Below are 20,038 nucleotides of genomic sequence, written 5' to 3' on the forward strand. Positions count from 1 at the left end.
CCGACAAATTCTGCAGACTTGCCTTATCCCAAACTTATTAAACTCACCGTCTCCCCGATTAAATTTCATTTCATCCGTCCGACTTTGTCAGAATTATTAAGGTTTAATACGTCGTAAATAGAAATTAGTCACGAGGTCCAACATAATCGCGTCGCATCGGAGGAAATGGTTTCTGTTCAAGGAAATGGTTTCGTGCGGATTAGAATTGTGTATTTAGTGGCGAAAGGGATAAGAAAGCCCAATTAATTACAGATTAGTCAGCAGTTTAGTTTGTATAATTGTTATTTTACGGTGAGTGAGAATTTCTCAAAGTTTTGCCTCGTCACGGCACAAAACGTGAGTTTGATACGTAGCAAAACAGGAGCCAGGTAAGTAACAAGAAGTGCATGACCAAGTAAGTGAGTGAATAATGCATACAACTTTCCCCGTTAGCAAAATAGCCCCGTTATAGGGTTGGTCTGGTCAGGTCAGCTGAAAGAAATCACGACATGAAGTCAACCATGGAACAGGGTGCCTAAAAATACAATAGATTTGGCCAGATATTGCAGTTTTTTTCGACATTATTTAAGTGACAACATGGTTTTTGATGACTAAATTATTTACAATGCTCGGCTTGCTTAATAACCTAGTGTACGGGAAGGATCTGGTCTAGGGATTTATTACCGTGTGCTGACCGCTCATTGTGAATCTGTCGATTTGGGTAATTTAAAATTGAAATTGTACAAATCAAAATTCCACGAATTTTTGGATATCTTTCGATTTAATCCAAATATTGTAACTTTCCTTCTCTTGCAATAATTGATCTAACGCCATAAATTCTTAAGAATTAATATGTTGATCGATTTAAAAATTGGAAACATTACAAAATACAACTAATTTGTACTTGGGATTACTGATTGGGAGATCTTCCACCTAAAGCATTATACTTGTAGAAAGATTTGATTATTAATTTATCCGAAATCGACGTCACAGTTTGCAATCGAAATATCCGAAATCGACGTCACAGTTTGCAATCGAAATATATTTGCGTACTAAAAATTAAGGCAATTCTTACAAAAAAAACATAATCCAGAAAATGCGATTGATTTGATTTTTTTTAATTTGGGCAACAGAAAGTTGAAATTTTGTAATTTAATTGCTCAGACTGGATATTTTTTTCTCCTCTGAAATGAAAATATTTCCTGGACGTTTTTTTTCTAACGTGAAAAGGAGACTGAAAATTGTGAAAATGAAGCACTTATCTAAATCTGGTACAATTTTTGAATCTTGCTTCTCCTGGTAAAATTGCATGTCAGATAACGTCCCGTCGTATTCAGAATGCTGACAAAATTTTGAAATATATGCCAATAGATTTAACTCTCAAGTTCAAAGTTTTTAAAAATACATCAAAATAGTTCACCAAAAGACAGTATTTCATTGCATATGTCTATTTTAAAAAGAAGAAGCAATTTTCGAACCCGGGAAATTTTCACTGCCACCCGAAAACAATAATACTAATGAAACGATCCCATTTTATTTATAGCTTGACCAGTAATCGGACCCAATCCAATTCGGTTTTATTCTTCGTCGTGGTTTGTTCTCGGTCCTGTTTTCATCCTTGTTTGGGGAACGGGCTGTCTCGCGTCGTAAAGTGAAATGTGCACTAAATAATGATGATGACGAAAAGTTGGTCGTTTTGCTCGGTGAGGAGAAAGCGGACTAATTACGCTCCCCGCTTCCTCATCCTTACCCAACTAAATCTGGACATTGTGGACAAGAATTTGTGAGTAATTCAATGAGTTCACTAAATAATGCGGTAACCAAATTGTAACCGAGTGAGTACGATTAACAAATCATACTTTTCGGTAACATTCGGTAAATTGGATTTTCGGTAACAACCGAAAATCAAATTCATCTCCACCCCGTTGAAATTCATAGTGAAATTTGATACAATGTACACACTTATAAGTGATCAGTGATAACTGGTATACAATTGTGTCAAATTATGATAAGGCGAAACACGTTTTACTGCCAATTTGGTAATATCAAATTATCTAACTTAGATTTTACATTATAAACAAGAATGCAAGGAGAGTAGTTATGGAATGATTTTGAATCTGTCCATTTAGGTAGGGCGTCAAATTGACCCCGTCAGATTTCCCCGCGACAGATTTCCCCGGTCATATTGACCCCGCGACAGATTGACCCCATGTCATATTGACCCCGCGACAGATTGACCCCACGCCATATTGACCCCGCGACAGATTGACCCCACGCCATATTGACCCCGCGACAGATTGACCCCAGGCCATAGATACAGGTACTACTTAATGTATTTGCACACAAATAGTTAATTTTATTTCCTATTTAAAATGTAAGTCTAAAACATGTATTCCACTCAAAAGTATACATACATAATGTAATATTTTAATTGTTAATGTGGAAATTTCTTAACCTATTTTTATCATCATTTTAAGCTAAAGAACCTACAGTGCAGACTTCATATAGCCCGAGTCATATTTGTTAGATTTTCTATTATTAGCTCACCCTGCGTAGCATGAGAGCTATTGAATTCCTCCTGTCCGTCTGTCTGTTAACGACCTTTTTGCATCAATTGATGCTAATTAAAATGTCCCTGCTCCATTTTTTCATAAATTTATAGCACCGTTGGTATCTGACAATCGGAAACACCAAATGATGCGAAATAATTGGGGGAAGCGATGTAAAACGCACCAATAGTGCAGAATATCCAGAAAAGATAATCCTACAATTTGGACATAAAGTTTTCAAAGTTAAAAATGGCCCTTGGTCTCTCATACTGCGCAGGTGGTGCATACTAATTCGGCCTTTTCTTCTTTTTTCCGTTTATATTGCACCCTTGGTGCAAGAATATATAAAAATTATGATCTCTTTTGTCGGCTTATTCCGCACCTTTGGTGCAAAGTTATGTCTAAATCATTATGAACCTTATTTTGTCGCCTTATTCTACACTATTGATGCAAAAAATCTCAAAATTCTACACTTACATATTCCGATTATAATGCACCATTGGAACCAAACTATAGAGTTTTATACTTATTTTGTGCACTTATGCGGCACCACTGGTGCAAAATTATATACATCCTAATTTATATTGCAGGGTCAGCTACTTCTAACGTTACTACGGTTTATTTGGCATCAAATCCCTTAACATCTTGAACTTTCAAAGCTGGGTGTGCTATCCAGAAGTGGTTTTTATCACCCATACCAAATTTCAGATGGAAATAACAACGTTTAAAAACGGTATGGGTCAGCCTTCAGAGTCACTCTGGTTACATTTTGCTCACTTTTAACTTCATATTCTATAATGAGAAGCCATTAAGTATTACCTTTCCGATTTCATCTTTTTAAAGCAATTTCTAAAAATCGGTATGGGTCACCCCATAGGGTCGCTCCAGATACAAATTTTACCAATTTCTTTTCATATTCTTCCAATGGGACCTATAAGCAACATCTCTACCAAATTTCAGTTTGATATGATGATTTTTAAAAAATCAGTATGGGTCACCTCATCAGGTCCCTCAAGATAACAATTTTTCTAACTTGAATTTTTCCAACTTGAGTTTTTGTGCATTATAAGCCATTAGCAACCTCTGTACTAAATTTCAGCTCTCTACGATAATTTTGAAATTTTGGTGCATTATACCTCACCCACTCCGATGACCCTCACCGGTCAACCACTGGACCGATTTCGCCCATCTTCGAACTCGTTTCCTAACTTTGCTCAATATGCATATGGTAAAAATTTCAAGTCAATCGGTTCAGCCGTTTTGGCTCTATCGTGCCGGACAGACAGACAGACAGACGGACGGACATGACGGTTCCAAAAGCCCTGACTCGGGCTAAAAATATAACAATTTGTCAACAAAATTATGATTGAACATGCGTATGGTACGATAGTGGACAATGTCCATGGGACATACCTATTTATTTGTGTATTAACTAATAGTTGCCGGGGGTCAATCTTTCGCGGGGTCAATATGACATGGGATCAATCTTTCGCGGGGTCAATAGAGACGTTGAGCGAGAGTACATGATTGTAAAAAATTCACTGTAGTTTAGAATCACAATCAAAATCCTGGATTGTACCTTTCGGAGGTTGAGCGAGAATATTTTATGGGAGGATTGTAGTTCTGATTAATTTCTGCTGGCAGATTTGAAATTATAAACAATTGTTTACAAGTCCAAAAGTGACAGACAGTAAAATGTCCACCTTAAGTTCAAGTTTAATTAAATTGGGTGTGCTCACTGGTGATTGTGATGCCTTTTTGTTGGCTGCTGCAGCAAAGCGGATTAACAAATTTAACAAATCTACACTTTTCTGTTTTGATGAAATCGAGGTTTCTCGTTTCAAGTTGGATTTTAGATTTGAAAAAGCGGACATTTTGCGATTGAAATCAGAGTTACGGGTTCCAGATGTGTTAAAAATGCCTAATAGGACAGAATTCAGCGGACTAATTTGTGAGCTTTCCTGACATAATAATTACACTTGTAATTGATAATAATTTTATGGGTCCTTTCCATATATTTCAGGCTTGTGTGTTATGCTACGACGCCTTGCTTATCCTAATCGACTCTCAGATCTACAAAAGTACTTCGGATTTTCGCCTCAAGATTTGTCCTACATTTTTAACTCAATGATTAATCATGTTTATGGCAATTTTTATCATCTTCTGACATCTCTCCAGTTATGGTGGTTATCTCTTGAACATCTTAAAGAGTTTTCGGGAGCTTTGGTCAGGAAAGGGTGTCCAATTCCATCTTGGATTGGGTTTATAGATGGTAAATTATGGCAAATAACAGAATTATGAAATTAAACATTTAACATGTTTACAAGTTCTGCATTTAATTTGCCAGGAACCTTGCACAAAACTTGTCGGCCCACTCGATCCCAACAAGAAGTTTATAGCGGTCATAAACGGTCGCACGGACTGAAATATCAATCGGTAGTGACTCCAAATGGAATGGTTGCAAATATATACGGACCTATCCCAGGGCGAAGGCATGACTCATACATGCTACATGAAAGTGGGTTACTTGACAAATTAGCAGTTCATTTGGGTGGTCAAGAAATGTACTTGTATGGCGACAGTTGATATCCACTCCACAGAAGCTTAATCACTCCACATATTGGAAACCAACTTTCAGACCAGCAAAAGTTATTTAACTTAACGATGAGCAAATTGCGGGTTTGTGTAGAATGGGAGTTTGGTGAGACAGATAAACAGTTTGCATTTATTGATTTTAAAAAGAACTTAAAAATATTTCTTCAACCAGTGTCAAAATATTATTTTGTAGCTACCATTTTAAAGAATTGCCAAAATTGTTTATATGAATGTCAAACATCGAAGTATTTTGGGGTTAAGCCTCCGACACTCGAGGAATATTTGAGAAATCAAAATCTAAACTAATCACAAACATGTTCTAGAAATGAATGGAAATAAATCAGTTTATTGCATGTAAGCTATTTAAAATGCTATATTTCACATTTTTTTTCATCAGCAATTTAATAGGGCTGTCTGAGTTGCCATCTGACTCTTGCGTTCTTCCTCTCGAAGGATTAATTCTTTTTCTCGCAATTTAAACTCTTCTTTATCTTTGTCCCGTTGATGATTAAAACGGTCCCTCTCCAACTCGAATTGCTGCTGTTGAAGGTCTAATTTTTTCTTCTCTAGATCTCTGTCGACCACTTTTTCAGCGCGCTCGGCGTCATAACGTTGCTGTTCGACATCAAGTCTTTTCATTTCTTGCTGGCGTTCTGATTCCTGTTTCTCTTTCCACAAATCGATTAGAGTAGAGTCAGTTGGACGCTTCTTTGGAATAGGGCCAGGATTTTCGTGGCTCGAACCTAGTAATCAAGGTTAAAAATGTCACCTACTATCCAGCATAATTCATTTGAACAATACAGAACACCAATACAAATTAAATTAGCATTACCACTTCTCTTAATCGTTGTACAAGCAGCAACACGTATCTCTTCAGCCTTTAATTTACTATCGTCAAGTTTTTTCTGTTTTGCTTCTGTGTGACCTTTTTCCAATAGCTTCTGATCATCAATTAAGGACATTAGGTCGTTTAAGAGCCGCACTATTTCGCAAACCTGTTCTTCAATTCCGGACCCGGTTAAAACTCTTCGCTCTTCTTCCTGCTAACGATTTAATAATTGAATATTTAAATAGGGTTGAATTAAATAAATAACCATTTGCAAGTACCTCTGCAAGTAATTGTTCCATATTCTGCACTTCCAATGAATCGTTACAACTCAAATATAAAGAGAGCAATGAGAAATATTTTGACCAATTTTTTTCACTTATTATTTTTTCGGAAAACAGTGATTTTTGGATGACTCTTTAGAAACGCATACAATACAATGCTGGTTGGAGACGGAGATTTGTATTTTTGTGTTTGACTAAAATTCTGACTAATATTTGATTTTCCCGCTGGGTTTACAATCGCAAAGTACAATCATGTACTCTCGCTCAACGTCTCTAATATGACGTGGGGTCAATCTGTCGCGGGGTCAATATGACCGGGGAAATCTGTCGCGGGGAAATCTGACGGGGTCAATTTGACATGGATTCGTCCATTTAACGTCAAACTTGTCGCGTTTCCAAAATTCTTTACTTGGCGTTAAACTTGACAGATTTTTTAGGCCTTTTAAGATGGCCTTATAGATTTGTCAAGATGTCTGTCTGTCCGTCCGTCTGTCCGTCCGTCTGTCCGTCCGTCTGTCCGTCCGTCTGTAGGCACGATAACTCTCTTTAAACAAAAGCTATCGAGTTGAAATATTGCATGCTTCAACTTCTGGTAAAAAGTAAGGATGAGTTCGGAGATGAGCATGATCCGTCAAGTGGTTGGCCGGTGGGGGTCATTTCCACCCAAGTGTGTTGCCATTAACTACCAAGACGTTATTAATGCTATCTTAAAAGGCCCCGCAAAGTTGCTTGGAGTAGGTTTTATCCTTGATATTAACGCAAAAATTGAATTGCATCTTTCTGCAGAATTAGCTGCTCCGCAAATTAGTCAGATCACTAGAAATTATATTTTAAATTTAATTAAAAATTTATTTGTTAAAAATTTAATTACAATATTTTATTTTTAATAGTTATCTTATTTGCGCACATGTTAATCATGTAAATACCATGATAAAACACATTCAACATAATTTTTGATTTATTGAGGCAATTCACGTTGCTAATGTTTCGAAGGGGAATTAGCCTACAAATTTTTGCAGGTTTACCTTTTTCGAATCAAGATTGTAAAGTGACTCGAACAGGACAAAGAAGTCCTTTTAATAAGTCTTTTTGCCTTGTTCTGTGTCAAATCATCGTGTCCTTGTTGCTGCATTATTTACAGTGTGGCAGTAAGAACGAAGCTGAAAGCTTGGCTGGAAAGTAGTCTTGTCTTACGACTTGTCTTAATTATAGGGTTTTATTAATAAGCAGGGACAAAGTGAAATTGATTAGAGGGAGAAAAAGTGAGTAAAATTTGTGGTCAGCGTAGGAGAGAAATTAGATCAAGTTTTATTAAGCTGATTCACGTAGACATTTGTAACTCAGTAAAAAAAGAGATTATAATAATTCTTGAATAATGCTTCCCAAATGGTATCAAGAAATCTTTGATCACTTTTAAGATATAAATCTTTAAAAATAATTTTAGTAAAACTTCTACTAACAATCAAAATTAGAAAATAAATCTAACCGTTAGTCAATTTAGTTTTTAACTATGCAAATTAATTTTATAAGCATTTAACACATTACAAACACCTGATATAATTATAACTAAGGATTCGAAAGTAATTTTAAAAACATGGCAAACTTTACATAAAATGTTTGCCAAAATTAAAGTTAACTGTTGTCATTATTCCAACTTTTTACTTTTTATCGTGATACTGAAGCTTATAAAAATTCGTTTTTACAGGCTCACTTAAGAATCCAACTTTCCTTTCTGAATGTGAATCCTGAATAACTAGCTTTGTGATGTCATACACTAGCATATTTCGGTATCCACCTATTTGCCAAATATTTCGGATACCTGGAAAATTGCAGTTGTCCATGCAAATTTCAAATTTCGAAACGTGAGAAGTGAGCTATAATAATAATAATTTATTCTTGAAAATTCTTACATGGCTCGTAGAATTACAGGTTATTACAACAAGATTTGAGAAGTGAGCCAGGATGAAGCGTGTATTTTGTACCAGATTATTAGAATCAACGGTTCTTAAATCGGATAAACTTCATTTTAAATTAAGCAAATATTAAAAGCACGTTATTTTTCACAATAAAATTAGAAATTTTTCTCAGTTTGAATTTTTTCCTAAATTACAGACGAATCCCGCCGCGACGCCCGCTACCCGATCGTGCTGGTGATTCACGGAGAGAGTTGGGAGTGGGGGAGTGGCAACGAATTTGATGGGGCGGCCCTCGCCAGCATCGGAAACCATATCGTCGTCACCTTCAACTACAGGTCAGAGTTACAGACGAGCAAGGAAATTCGAATTAATATTGGCCCATATTTTTTGTGTATGTAACGAGTAGCAAAATATTCTATTTTATTTTCAGGTTGGGACCTTTAGGTGAGTAGCGGAATTATTTGAATCTTATCCGTCCCCGATTGCCACATATTTCACGCGTTTCATAATTAATTGCGAAAAATTCCAATATTTACGTGGAGTTTTCCATATTTTATGTCACGTGGTAACAAATTTGTTACAGGGGAGTGACAATTTGTCGTGAATTTGTAAAAGATATTTTAAGAATTTTGTAGAAAAATCTTTAAAATTGAAATTGATCTAAGATAGGATCAAAGAATTGATCAAAGAGACATGTGGACCATGATTATTTACAACCCGAATCCATTACCAGAATGTTACCTAGTATCCAGTTTATTTAACATTTGTTAACAACTTGCTAAAAGTGGCGTTATAATTTTACGTTTTATTTAAAAAAAAACAAGTTGAAACAAGGAAGGCATGCAATCTATTTTATGCGTATTTAGCCCGTTAAGCTGAAGGGGTGCCTGATATCTGAAGCTGCTATGATCAAGATGAGAAAGAAAAAAGGTTCCATTCATTGACCCATCTCAAGTGAATGACATTCTTCACGCAGTCTTCTTAAAGTTAAATACGTTCGATGATTAATACGATTTGGTAATAAAATAGGCACCACGGGTGGTCACTACTATCAGGTTATACCTCGTGGGTAAAGATTTGAACGGTAACAAATTTGTCAGGGAAACTCAAGTTTGACACAATCGGTTTAGAAATTGATTTAAACCTAGTAACAATTTAATTTTTAATCAATCCGAAATTATTAATACCTTCCTCCACCATTGATGAAGACTTGTAACACTGTTGGATAACACTTTACCAAATTATTGTTGCATCCTCCATTTGATTTAACCGTGGGTAAAATTTACACAACTTTATTTAGAGTCGTACTGTTTTGACAAGTTTAACGCATTTGTCAGTAAGCCTACAGAAATATGACTGGCCAGTAAATTTGTGTCGATTTTTTTAACTAATCTTGATGTCATAAGCTCTCATTGAAACCTTAATAGGTAAATTTTTGCTTGGATTAACCTATTTGTAACACTAATTTGACTAATATTAACTTTTATTAATATTAAGTTTTCCTGTATGGTGTGAAAGTTAACGTGTTAATTTCTGTGAAACAATAATGTTTAAAAATGTAGTTTTCACTCTAGTTTGTCAACACAGATATTTTGCTATCGCATTAAAGTGGTACTCAAATCGTTCAAAAAGTGCAATTACATATTTTTTAAATTGATAATTACATTCACAATTTCCAGTTTTGAAAATGACTCTGCGATTGTAAAAATTTAAATAGATGAAAATAATAAAATTACGGAAAAAACTGTCAATTTTAGTGAAAAGTGGATGTCTGAGGTCTGAACACCATGCACATTTTGATTTGTCTAAGGTCAAAATTCGATATTATTTTAGATTTGCTTATCCCAAATTTTGCCCTACATCTGATATAAAATTTCTAACATTGTTGTTATTAAGAAATTATCGCTTTCAACGCCTTTATTATTCAAATTATTCGTAAATTGATTTAAAGTTTTGTAACCCTGTAATTGTTTTAGAAATTTTTGCAAATAATAGAGAATGCTCTCATTCTGAGTAAATTTGTAATATCACACTTTTCTTTGCGGTGTTTCTAAATTCGTAGAAATTTTGACTAGTTCATTATGCTAGGAAATTTCTAAGCAATCTTCGCACAGGACTTTTGCAAAAACTGGGATAAAATTACGTCCCTATGAATTAGATGGCATCACGTAATAAGAAAATTATATAACGTGGCCAACTTATCTGGTGATGAATGAGACCTGAAAACAAGGAATGTACACCTGTCCACCCACTCCACAAAGTTTTCACTCTTAATAATTTCATTAAACATTTTGTTTGTCAACAAATAAATTAAAAAATTCTGTAATTAAAAAATCTGTATGGAGTTGAACGCCAATGTGAGAAAAATTATTAATTTCGTAATTTAACATACAAAATCTAGATACTTATTGAGTACAAGCTTGTTTTAGTTTGTACTAAAATAGCATCTAAAAATCTTTAATAAAGAAAAGTGAATTTTGTAATAGTGTCAGATTCCAAGTTTTTCAAAAATCAGGAAAACTATTGCGAAAATTGCTAAGAAATATTTACTGACTAGATACATAAAAAAATATGAGATTTCTTGATTGAAGTAATTTTCTTTTAATGCAAATGCAACGAACGGATAAATTTTCGAGCTGGAAAAGACTGAATATTTAACGGATAACAAATTATTACTGTGCACAATTTTTAAAAAAGTACCAAAGAGAAAGCAGGTAAATAAAAGTAGTGCCAAAAGTAACTTAATAAATTCTACTTTATCACCGTTAAGATAAATAATTTGTCACCGAATTTTATAGAGTGCAGAATACGTAACTAGCTTGACAGCCATACCTCATAAAGTTTTTCGCGTGAAAAAAGTCTCCCAAAACTGAGCCAACTCTTGACAAGAGTCACTTTTAGTGAAGGAAAAAGTAATTATGATCACATAATTTTCTCTGACGTGACTTTCACCTGTAAAATTAAGCAAAACGTCGCCCCCAGAATAGAACAAAGTCACATTTCAAAAATTACTATTTGACCAATAGTAAATAATGCATGTTATCTATGTTAAAAAAATAAGTTTCCATCTTAATAATTCCCTGTGTAAAGAATTTTCGAAAATTTACTTGTTTCTATTTTTAAATTTTGCATATAAATTACGCATTTTCGTTCAAAACTTTATTAAGAAAGATGATTGTATTTATTTAAAAATTAAATGTTTTTTTTTGCAGACCATAACGTCCTTTTCAGAAAACTATCAATATTTTAGTTGGGTAATGTAAATTAGGTGTTTTTGCAAAATCAATGAAATTTCACGTGCAATATTGTCATCGCAGCAACCACGTAGTTTATTGCCACTATTTGACTTATCCTTAGAACAAGTATAATTTACCCCAGAAATATTACAATTTTTCGCAATTAATCATGTACCAACAAAAATTTTAATTGTATTAATGAGTTTTCCTATTCTTTCTACTCCAATTTTGTGCAGGTTTCTTAAAGACGAGTAACCAGCAGTCGAACTTTGGTCTGCTGGACGTGATCGCGGCGTTGCATTGGGTGAAGGAAAACGCGGACAGCTTTTCCGGGGACAAGAATCGCATCACGCTTCTCGGCTACAGGACCGGCGCCGTCGTCGCCAATCTCCTCCTCGTCGCGCAAATCGCCAAAGGTAAAATATCCTTATGATATGAGCAAAAATTTAAACAAAAATAGTGTCACATGCATTCATAAACTTAATGTTTCGGCCCTGAAGGTGTTAAACAGGAGAAGTTACCGTACAAAAAAAGTGTGCTTCGTACACCTTAATTTGGAAAAGTATATTTTTTGGAGTTTAAAATTCAATTTTCAATTAATTTTGTACTTGTAGTGTAAGATGGTTCTTGATCTTCCTTTATAGTGGAATGAACTTGTTGGGTTTTAAGTATAAATTAATACAAAATATATGAGAAATTGACACCGAATTAATACCATTAGCATCTTTTACTTTAAATAATTCGTAATTTTTCTACAATTATAAAACTTGGCGCAATAATCACACAAATTTGTTTATCTTAAGATATTTCTTTATCTTGTTTTATGGTAGGACAAATTTGAACGAATTCTGCGTATAAACTTAAAAAATATTGAATTACATACTACCATGGTTCATCTATTAAAAAGGCGTCATTTTTTATATCTAATATCTATACTACATATTTTATTGATTTTCCTATCAACGGGCCTCGTGTGTGTCAACGGTTCAAGGTTTTCAAAACGTTATTAGCTATGAAAATTTGTGAAGAATTGCAAGAACTAATCGGACTCGAAATTCCTAAGAATTACGGCGTGCACAAAATAATCAAAAAAATTACGCATTTTTAATAGATGAACCATCTTTTACTTTAGCCATCATAATTAATAGATCATAAATATGAAGATCATAATTACTTAAGCCATTAGTACTTTTTTATGATTATAAAATTCGGCGTAAGAACCACACAAATTTACGAATTTATTTCATTCAATCGAATATTCATTGATTGTCAAAAAATTAGCAACCATACAGATGAACGTGTTCTTGACAGGATTTTACTCTTTTTATGCCACCAATATAAATTATATTAAAATTTTTAGTCTTTACTAATTTTAAAATTTTGCTCAGCCTACAAAATAATTTCCTTGTCAAAATCCCGGCTAAATTTTGCGCTAATTTTTAAATCATTTTATATACATAATCAAATAAAATACCTGAAAAAAAGATTGACCAGTTTAACATGAATTCAATATAATATTCCCATTTTTCAGGTTTATTCCAACGCGCCGTTCTAATCTCAGGGTCCGTCCTGTCGCCCTGGGCGTTACAACGTCGCCCAGAAGATGTCGCCAAACAGCTGTCCACAGCGCTCGGGTGTGTCGGCAAGTTGCCCTTGTCGCACCCAGAGTCCGATTTGGCGCCCTGCTTGAGGAAGAAACATGTCTCCGAGCTGATCTCCTTTGTGCCTGCGTCGCCCAAATTCCTGTCCGCCTACGCCCCTTACGTCGACAACGTGCTGCTCAATAACCCCAAAACCTTGATGGAATCTGGCGGACAATCTTCGTCATCGTCGTCCCAACATTTCGTCCAAGACCAATTTTTGCGCGCGGAGCTTTTAATTCTGTTCACGACGTCGGAGGGCGTGCACGAGCTTAACGATCACGAGCTCCGAGCCGGCTTTGAGTCGGATCACAGAGACAAAATTTTGAGAACGCTGGTCCGAAACGTGTTTAATTATCATCAACAGGAAATTTTGTCCATTGTTCGGAACGAATATACGGATTGGGAGAGACCGATTTTGCACCCGATCCCGCTTCGGGATTCGACAGTGGAGGCGTTAAGTGATTGTGTGGCGATCGGGCCGTGTCTCCAAGTGGCCGGGATTCATGCGAAGAGAGGCGCAAAAACGTGGGTGATGCATTTTTCACATGTTTCGAAGGATGCGGGAGGAGTTGGGGAGGAGTCGGCGGGGTTTGAGGTGAGGCGGGAATTTTTGAAACATTTTTTCTTACTAATTTAGAAATTTTTTATATCCGAAAAAACATTATTTGTATGAAGTTCTTTTATCAAATACTGGATTTTTAAGCGACGTTTTAAAGTAGTATAAGAGATTTCCTCATTTATTGGAAGGTTTAAACAGCACAATTAATAATTTCTGAACGTTTGTATAAATATTACATAAAGTAACCTTTTTCCCAGAGTAACAATGAATTTTATTTGTAAAACACAAAAGCTCAGTTTGAAAATGAGATTTTTTAGGTGACAATCTTATTCCAATTACACGTTAAATTTCTGAGGTTACTTATTATTTTTACAGAACAGATCGGGAGGAGATCTAGCCAAAGTAATATATTGATAGATTTATCCGGAAATTATAATTCATAATTCATATTTCACCTTTGTAATCTCTTCTGAACGTACACATTCATTATTGAAATGTCGGGTTTTTTTAAATAAAAAAATACATGTTTACCACATCGCAAGTTAAATTTTTGAATTCGTTGCGTATAATGTGAAACTTTAGATACGATCACGATTTTCACAGGAATATGAATTTCATTTTTTTTCGTCGACAAATTCAAATTCATCTTAGAAATTAAAATTTTTGAGTGAAAATTTATAGATATTTCTCAGAAAAAAACTTGTTTTAAAAACTTTTTTAGCTAAAGTGTATCTGTCATTTGCAGCGTCTGGGAAGTATGGAGGGTGACATTGTGCCTTACGTGATGGGACTCCCAGTGACGAATAATATACCCGCCTTGGGCCTCAACCAGCACGTTTCGCCCTTCGCCGCCCTCGCAAACTTCAGCAAGCAGGACGCCTTCGTGGCTGAAATGCTGCATCATTATGTCGCCAACTTTGTGAAAAGCGGGTAAGTTGCGAGGTTTGTGGTGCATTTTTAGTCGGGGTGGGAAATGTTAATGAAATGAGCCAGCTTTCTACGAAATAAAGGATTTGCATAATATGTAAATTATTACGTAATAAATATAATGGGTGTACCCACAATAATGTTTATGGCAAATCTCGGACATTGAACATAACTTTATATGAATTTTATATGAATATGATATTTATGAATACGAACTTTATATGAATTTTAATTTCATAATTCAACGTCAAAACAAAAATATTTTGGAATTTTACTTACATTTTTTACTAGCAGATGCTAGCGTTATTATGGATATACAATATATTTACATAATATTATTTATTTAATATTTATATATTTACATACTAATTTTTGAGAGAATGAGACCGGGAAATCAAAATTCCTTAAGAAATCGATCACAAGCTTTATGTACGCAAGTTCCAAAACTGTAGGAAGGTGGCCTTTTCTCAAGAGGCACAATGTCTTATAAAAAATGCAAAATACACGTCGATTGACATGACTTTTTTCCGACCGGAAGTGGGCTCGTGTCCTTGTTATCGCGTCAAGAAGATATGATTACGGAGAAGAAGGGAAACTTTTGCCGGGGAAAGTCCTTTCTCGAACCATCAATAAATCCGGCATGTGTGACACTCACGGAGAAGACACTTTATTCTCGACGTTGTAGTTCCTTCCTTGTCGTTCTCAACGATTGGAGAGAGTGACTGCGAAAAAAGGGAGAATGACACTCTTAAAAATGTGCTGGGTAAATTAATCTAAATTAAATTGACAACAAATTAACAAAAAACACGAATTTTGAAGTTATTTTAGATTAAATCTGAATTTTGTAATCCAGGGAAATTTCCAACTTTTGCCAATTATTTTACCAACCTGTACACATTTTCGTTAATAAATTTATATTTTGTAGTTTGATCGAGAAAGAAATAATTTTTAATGTGTTGGAATTAGTTAAGCTGATTTTTAATCAATTGGCTTCGACTTTTTTTAGACTGCCATATTTTACAAGAAAATTAAATTTTCGGAAAACATGTGATATATTTTGTACTTGCTAACGTCGAAAGATATTTTTTGAGATGTTTGAAGTGCTAAGTTGCTAAAAGATGGGTATCAAGATTGTTGCTCTTGCTGGTTACTGCTATTGTTGGTATTGATTCGTATAAATTTACAATTTCGTGGTAAATAGGTACCACTGTGTTATTTGGTAAAACTACTACCAAAAAATTAACAGAACAACGTAATAGAACTAATCTACGCTCAATTTCTAAGAGTGTTTATCCTACCGACTCGTCATTTGTGTATCGGACCATTTTCCGTGTGCCGTCCAGATCAGGAACTTTCTGTTTTGCTTCTATTTTACTTTACTTTCCCACTTTTTTCATATATTTTTTACAAAAAAAACTTTTTGAAGGCATCAAAGTGATGAATTACTTCCGAGATGGATGTACAGATACCGGGAAAAAAGTAACTTTTATACTTTCACTTTGGGTTTCTGCCGGTAGTTTTTTTCAAATTTTTCCCCAGCCGTGAAAAAATGCATGTTTTTGTGTTTTGCATAAAAAATTTACCCTTACGCATTTGCACGCTGAAAATATTATGGTAACAAAATTGTGACCAACGAGCATTAGTTTACATCAAGAACAAAAATGTAGATAGAGTATCCACAAAATTAAAATATAAGAGTAATTAAGCTTTAGTCCCATATTTAAATTTGAAGACCAACATTTCTGAATTATTTATGAACAATTTTTCCAACAAATTGCGTGATAATCTATTTTTTGCTGAATTGTTCACTAATCACAAATTAATTACACCACGTTTGTTTTGAGGAACAGACAATTTTAATATTTTGAAGTAAAATTGTTTATTTGGGTCACATTTTTCTGTAAAGCGTGTTTTGAAACAACTATTGACTGCATATATTAATCTAGTGGAAAACAATTGTCACCATTTTTTTGCTAAATCTCTGCCAGTCAGTATTGCGTCACAATTTTATTGGCACTAATTTGCAGTGCATCAAATGATCATTATTGACAAGTTGCGCCCACCCGAGGGAGTCGTAGCAGGAGAAAGTTTTTGGTGAAATATTTACCGAAAAATTAATGTTGAGATGAAAGTCGGATGAAACTTTTGCCTCGTTGACATCTTGTTTACGCGGCATCCATCTCGTTCCCGAGTGAAATTTGGGCCACGAAAAGTGCAGATCACAAGATAACCAACTTGTTGAGAGCTCTCTTTTATGCAGGCTAATTTCTCTCAGAGAAAGGACAACTTTCGCGAGTGACAGATTTTCCTTTGAACTCGAGGATTTCCTGTTTATTCAGTCAGATATTAATTAATTAAAATTCTGGGCATAATTATGCACGGGAGAAATTTACAATTTCGGTAGTATTATGGAATATATTTCTGGTTTGCATGGATTTTGGGAAAGGGTATTGAGTAAAATTGCGTAATTTGAGGGAAGGATAATTTAAAAATAAAATTATGCAAAGCACAATTGGCAGGAACATTAGATTTGTCGATTTGAAAATTTATATGTAGGTTCAGGACACTATTTTCTCGGTAAATAATGGTTATTTGAATAAGTGAGATTAAGAAATATGATGTAATTTCAATTCTGAAAATTATCGTGAGCGGAAAGCATGGATGCAAAATTAAATCACGGTACTAAAAATTGACGGAAGTAAAATTTTAAAATTTTGAAACAATGATTTCTTGGTAAAAAAATATTTCAACTAGTTAAACTAGAACTATTAATTGGTGAGAATCCTGTTAAATTATCACCCATAAAATTCGTAACAAAAAAGTTTCCCCACAAAAGTGAAACTCGAGGAGAGAAAGTCTTTCGATTTGTCTCGTTCATAACTCGGTCATTAAAACGGGTCGACAAATACGAGGCAGAAACATAATCGACATTTTGGAAAGTTTTGTCATTAGTGAAACAAGATGTTGAAGGAACGAAGGCTCGTGTCCTTTTCCGGTTTAATTTAGGCCACGTTTAGTTCCCTTGACTTTGAAGAATCCACTTTTGTCTGTGTATTGGGGCCACGCACGTCAAAATTGGAGAAATCTGAAAAACCAAATGAAATCACTAGAAATTAAAAAATACTCTAACCTAAAAAACTAGATTTGTGTTTCAAAAATGATTAGGAAGATCTCCATCCTCTAAAATCATCCTTATTTCTCAAGATTCTTCAAAATTCGATAAAATCTACAAACTCAAAATTCGTTTGAAAAAAATTAGTTTAAGAAGAAGCGACTAGATTTTTGTTCGAAATTTATTTAAACCTGGAAAAATCAAAATAACCATAAATTTTTGTACAAAAAAACTTTAGTTTAAAACCCTTATTTTTTTGTTCCAAAGTTTATTTGCTAAATTTTAGTTTTGTTCGACAATTATCCTAAAATCTATGGCATTTTGATGTTAACCACTTGCCATGAGTACGTCCATTATTGTCAGAGAGGAGAAAACGGCTGATGATGCAGACGAGGAGAAAGTGTGTAAAGGAAGGAAACAAAAGTTGTCCAAGTTTTACGGCTGGACGAGTTTGTTCCCCTGCCTGCAAATTCTGAGCGTCTAATGAGATCCTGCTTTTGTCTGTAGAAATGTATTTGTAGAGAAAATTTTCTAGGTCAAAAACCAGGTCGGGGAAACTAATATATAAACCGTGGTTAGTTTCGGGACGCTTTTTCTGTAAAATACCGAACTTCCTTCAAAATAATCTATCCTCATTAGGTTTCTGCAATCTCGGTTTTCAGATTTATTTTTCAGGGATGAATGAGCGACGAATGAGCCAGTACAACTGTTTATTTCCGTGATGTTTTCCGGGTTTGGAAGATATCACAAAATTCACAATTTTTTTTGCTACCCAACATTTTGTACGCTATTACTGTGTAACCTATCACCATCTAGGGAACATTTTTACGGTAGTTTTTGCTTGCTTCCCGTAAGTGAAACATGGGAGGCCACAGGTCCATATTGATTGTAAAATATTTAAGCATGATATAATTTCTGCCCGCTAAAAACACGTGCCCATTTGCTTAACATTACGAGCGGGCTGAAATTCAAATCAAACCCATCACGCTTAAATATTTTTAAATCAATAGGAAGCAAACACCACCATATAAATGTTTCCTGGATGGTGATAGGTTACATGCACGCCGGCATGCACTAGTCTAAACTAGTTTGCACTAGTCTAAACTTCCACAAACTTTGACTTTTTGAATAGGAAATTTTAACAAAAATTCTAGTACGGCGTCTAACTGGACCAAATTTTTTGAACTTTTGTTATGGTTGCAACGATTCTAAGAACTGATTTGAAGAGTACAAATTGATACTATTTGAAATTTTCAGTCATTGAATTAAGTTAAAAAAAATCGAAGAAAGTTGAAAGCAACAAAACTAGTCAACATATAATCTATATTAAAACATGAAAGTATGAACTTATGAAGGCATTCAAAATACAAAATTTCCCCAGAATAAATGCTCAATTGATTGGTCTGTAATTTTTTAGGGATCCCAACCTCAACGAGCCCACCGCTCTGGGCTTATCTTCCTCCTCCCATCACGGCGACCCTGACCATCGTTCCCCCTCCGACGACTGGGTCGTCCTTGGACCAAATTCCCGCGAACAGAGAGACCAACGTCGCCGGATTCAGGCTCCCCAGCCGTGGGAAAGTTACGAACCCGTGGGTCAAGTTTACCTCAGTTTGGGAGCCAAGCCAAGACTGCGGAATCATTATCGGGGCCATAAAATGGCCCTTTGGCTGAATCTGATTCCTCAAATTCATCTACCCGGTGGGACCGACGTTACTCTCAACCATCACGCATTCCCCGATGATAATCCCAACCTTTACATCGGTAAGTCGAGGTGCAAACGGGGAGAAAGTGATAAAAAAATTGGGAGAAAGCAGCTAAGAAAAGAATTGTTGAAAGATCGAAACTCTTAAAAATGTGAGAATTGATAATAGTTTACCGAGCTAATATTACCAAATCTGTCAAGTTGTTACCGAATTGGTAAAAATATCAATAAATTTGGTATCATTCAATTTAGAATACTATTCCTCAATTGGTAACACAGCTTACATTTAATGGTAGAATTAATCACTACCGAATTGGTACAGTGCATATATGTGTAACCCTATATTGGAAATCAGTCCAAATTTATCTCCAATTGTAGTCATATTTGACAGTATTTCTCTAAATTTATGTGTGAGGATGTTTTTTTTTCGTCACTTTTCACCTGCTGTCAAGCAAAAACGCCCGTTGAAGAATTACCATAGAATTATTATATAATTTATGTATGACCGATACGTCTCCATGTGGGAGTGTAGTTTGCATTTATTTTAATTTTCGCGTTTCGACTATTTTCAATTCAGGTAAATTTTGGTAGCAGGCCAAGAAATTTCAAATTTACTAGGTCCAAATCGGAAAAAACGTGTAATCAAAAATATGCAATTATACACTCTTTTAACAAGCGAAATATGACGACATGTATGCCACGAAGCT

At 34.8% G+C, this 20,038-nt stretch overlaps 1 protein-coding gene across 1 annotated transcript in view; it reads left to right on the forward strand.

Annotated features, from left to right (window-relative positions):
• Positions 1-20,038, forward strand: part of LOC110858816 (neuroligin-1) — a 79,369-nt gene that overhangs the window by 52,300 nt on the left and 7,031 nt on the right. Inside the window, exons 4-9 of the mRNA XM_035858933.1 lie at positions 8,346-8,484; positions 8,580-8,593; positions 11,622-11,801; positions 12,917-13,623; positions 14,333-14,517; positions 19,044-19,390. Of these exons, the coding sequence (XP_035714826.1) occupies positions 8,346-8,484; positions 8,580-8,593; positions 11,622-11,801; positions 12,917-13,623; positions 14,333-14,517; positions 19,044-19,390 (1,572 nt within the window). The remainder of the gene's footprint in view (positions 1-8,345; positions 8,485-8,579; positions 8,594-11,621; positions 11,802-12,916; positions 13,624-14,332; positions 14,518-19,043; positions 19,391-20,038) is intronic.

The sequence above is a fragment of the Folsomia candida genome, unplaced genomic scaffold (assembly GCF_002217175.1).
Source record: "Folsomia candida strain VU population unplaced genomic scaffold, ASM221717v1 Fcan01_Sc022, whole genome shotgun sequence".
In the NCBI taxonomy this organism is placed as follows: Eukaryota; Metazoa; Arthropoda; class Collembola; order Entomobryomorpha; family Isotomidae; genus Folsomia; species Folsomia candida.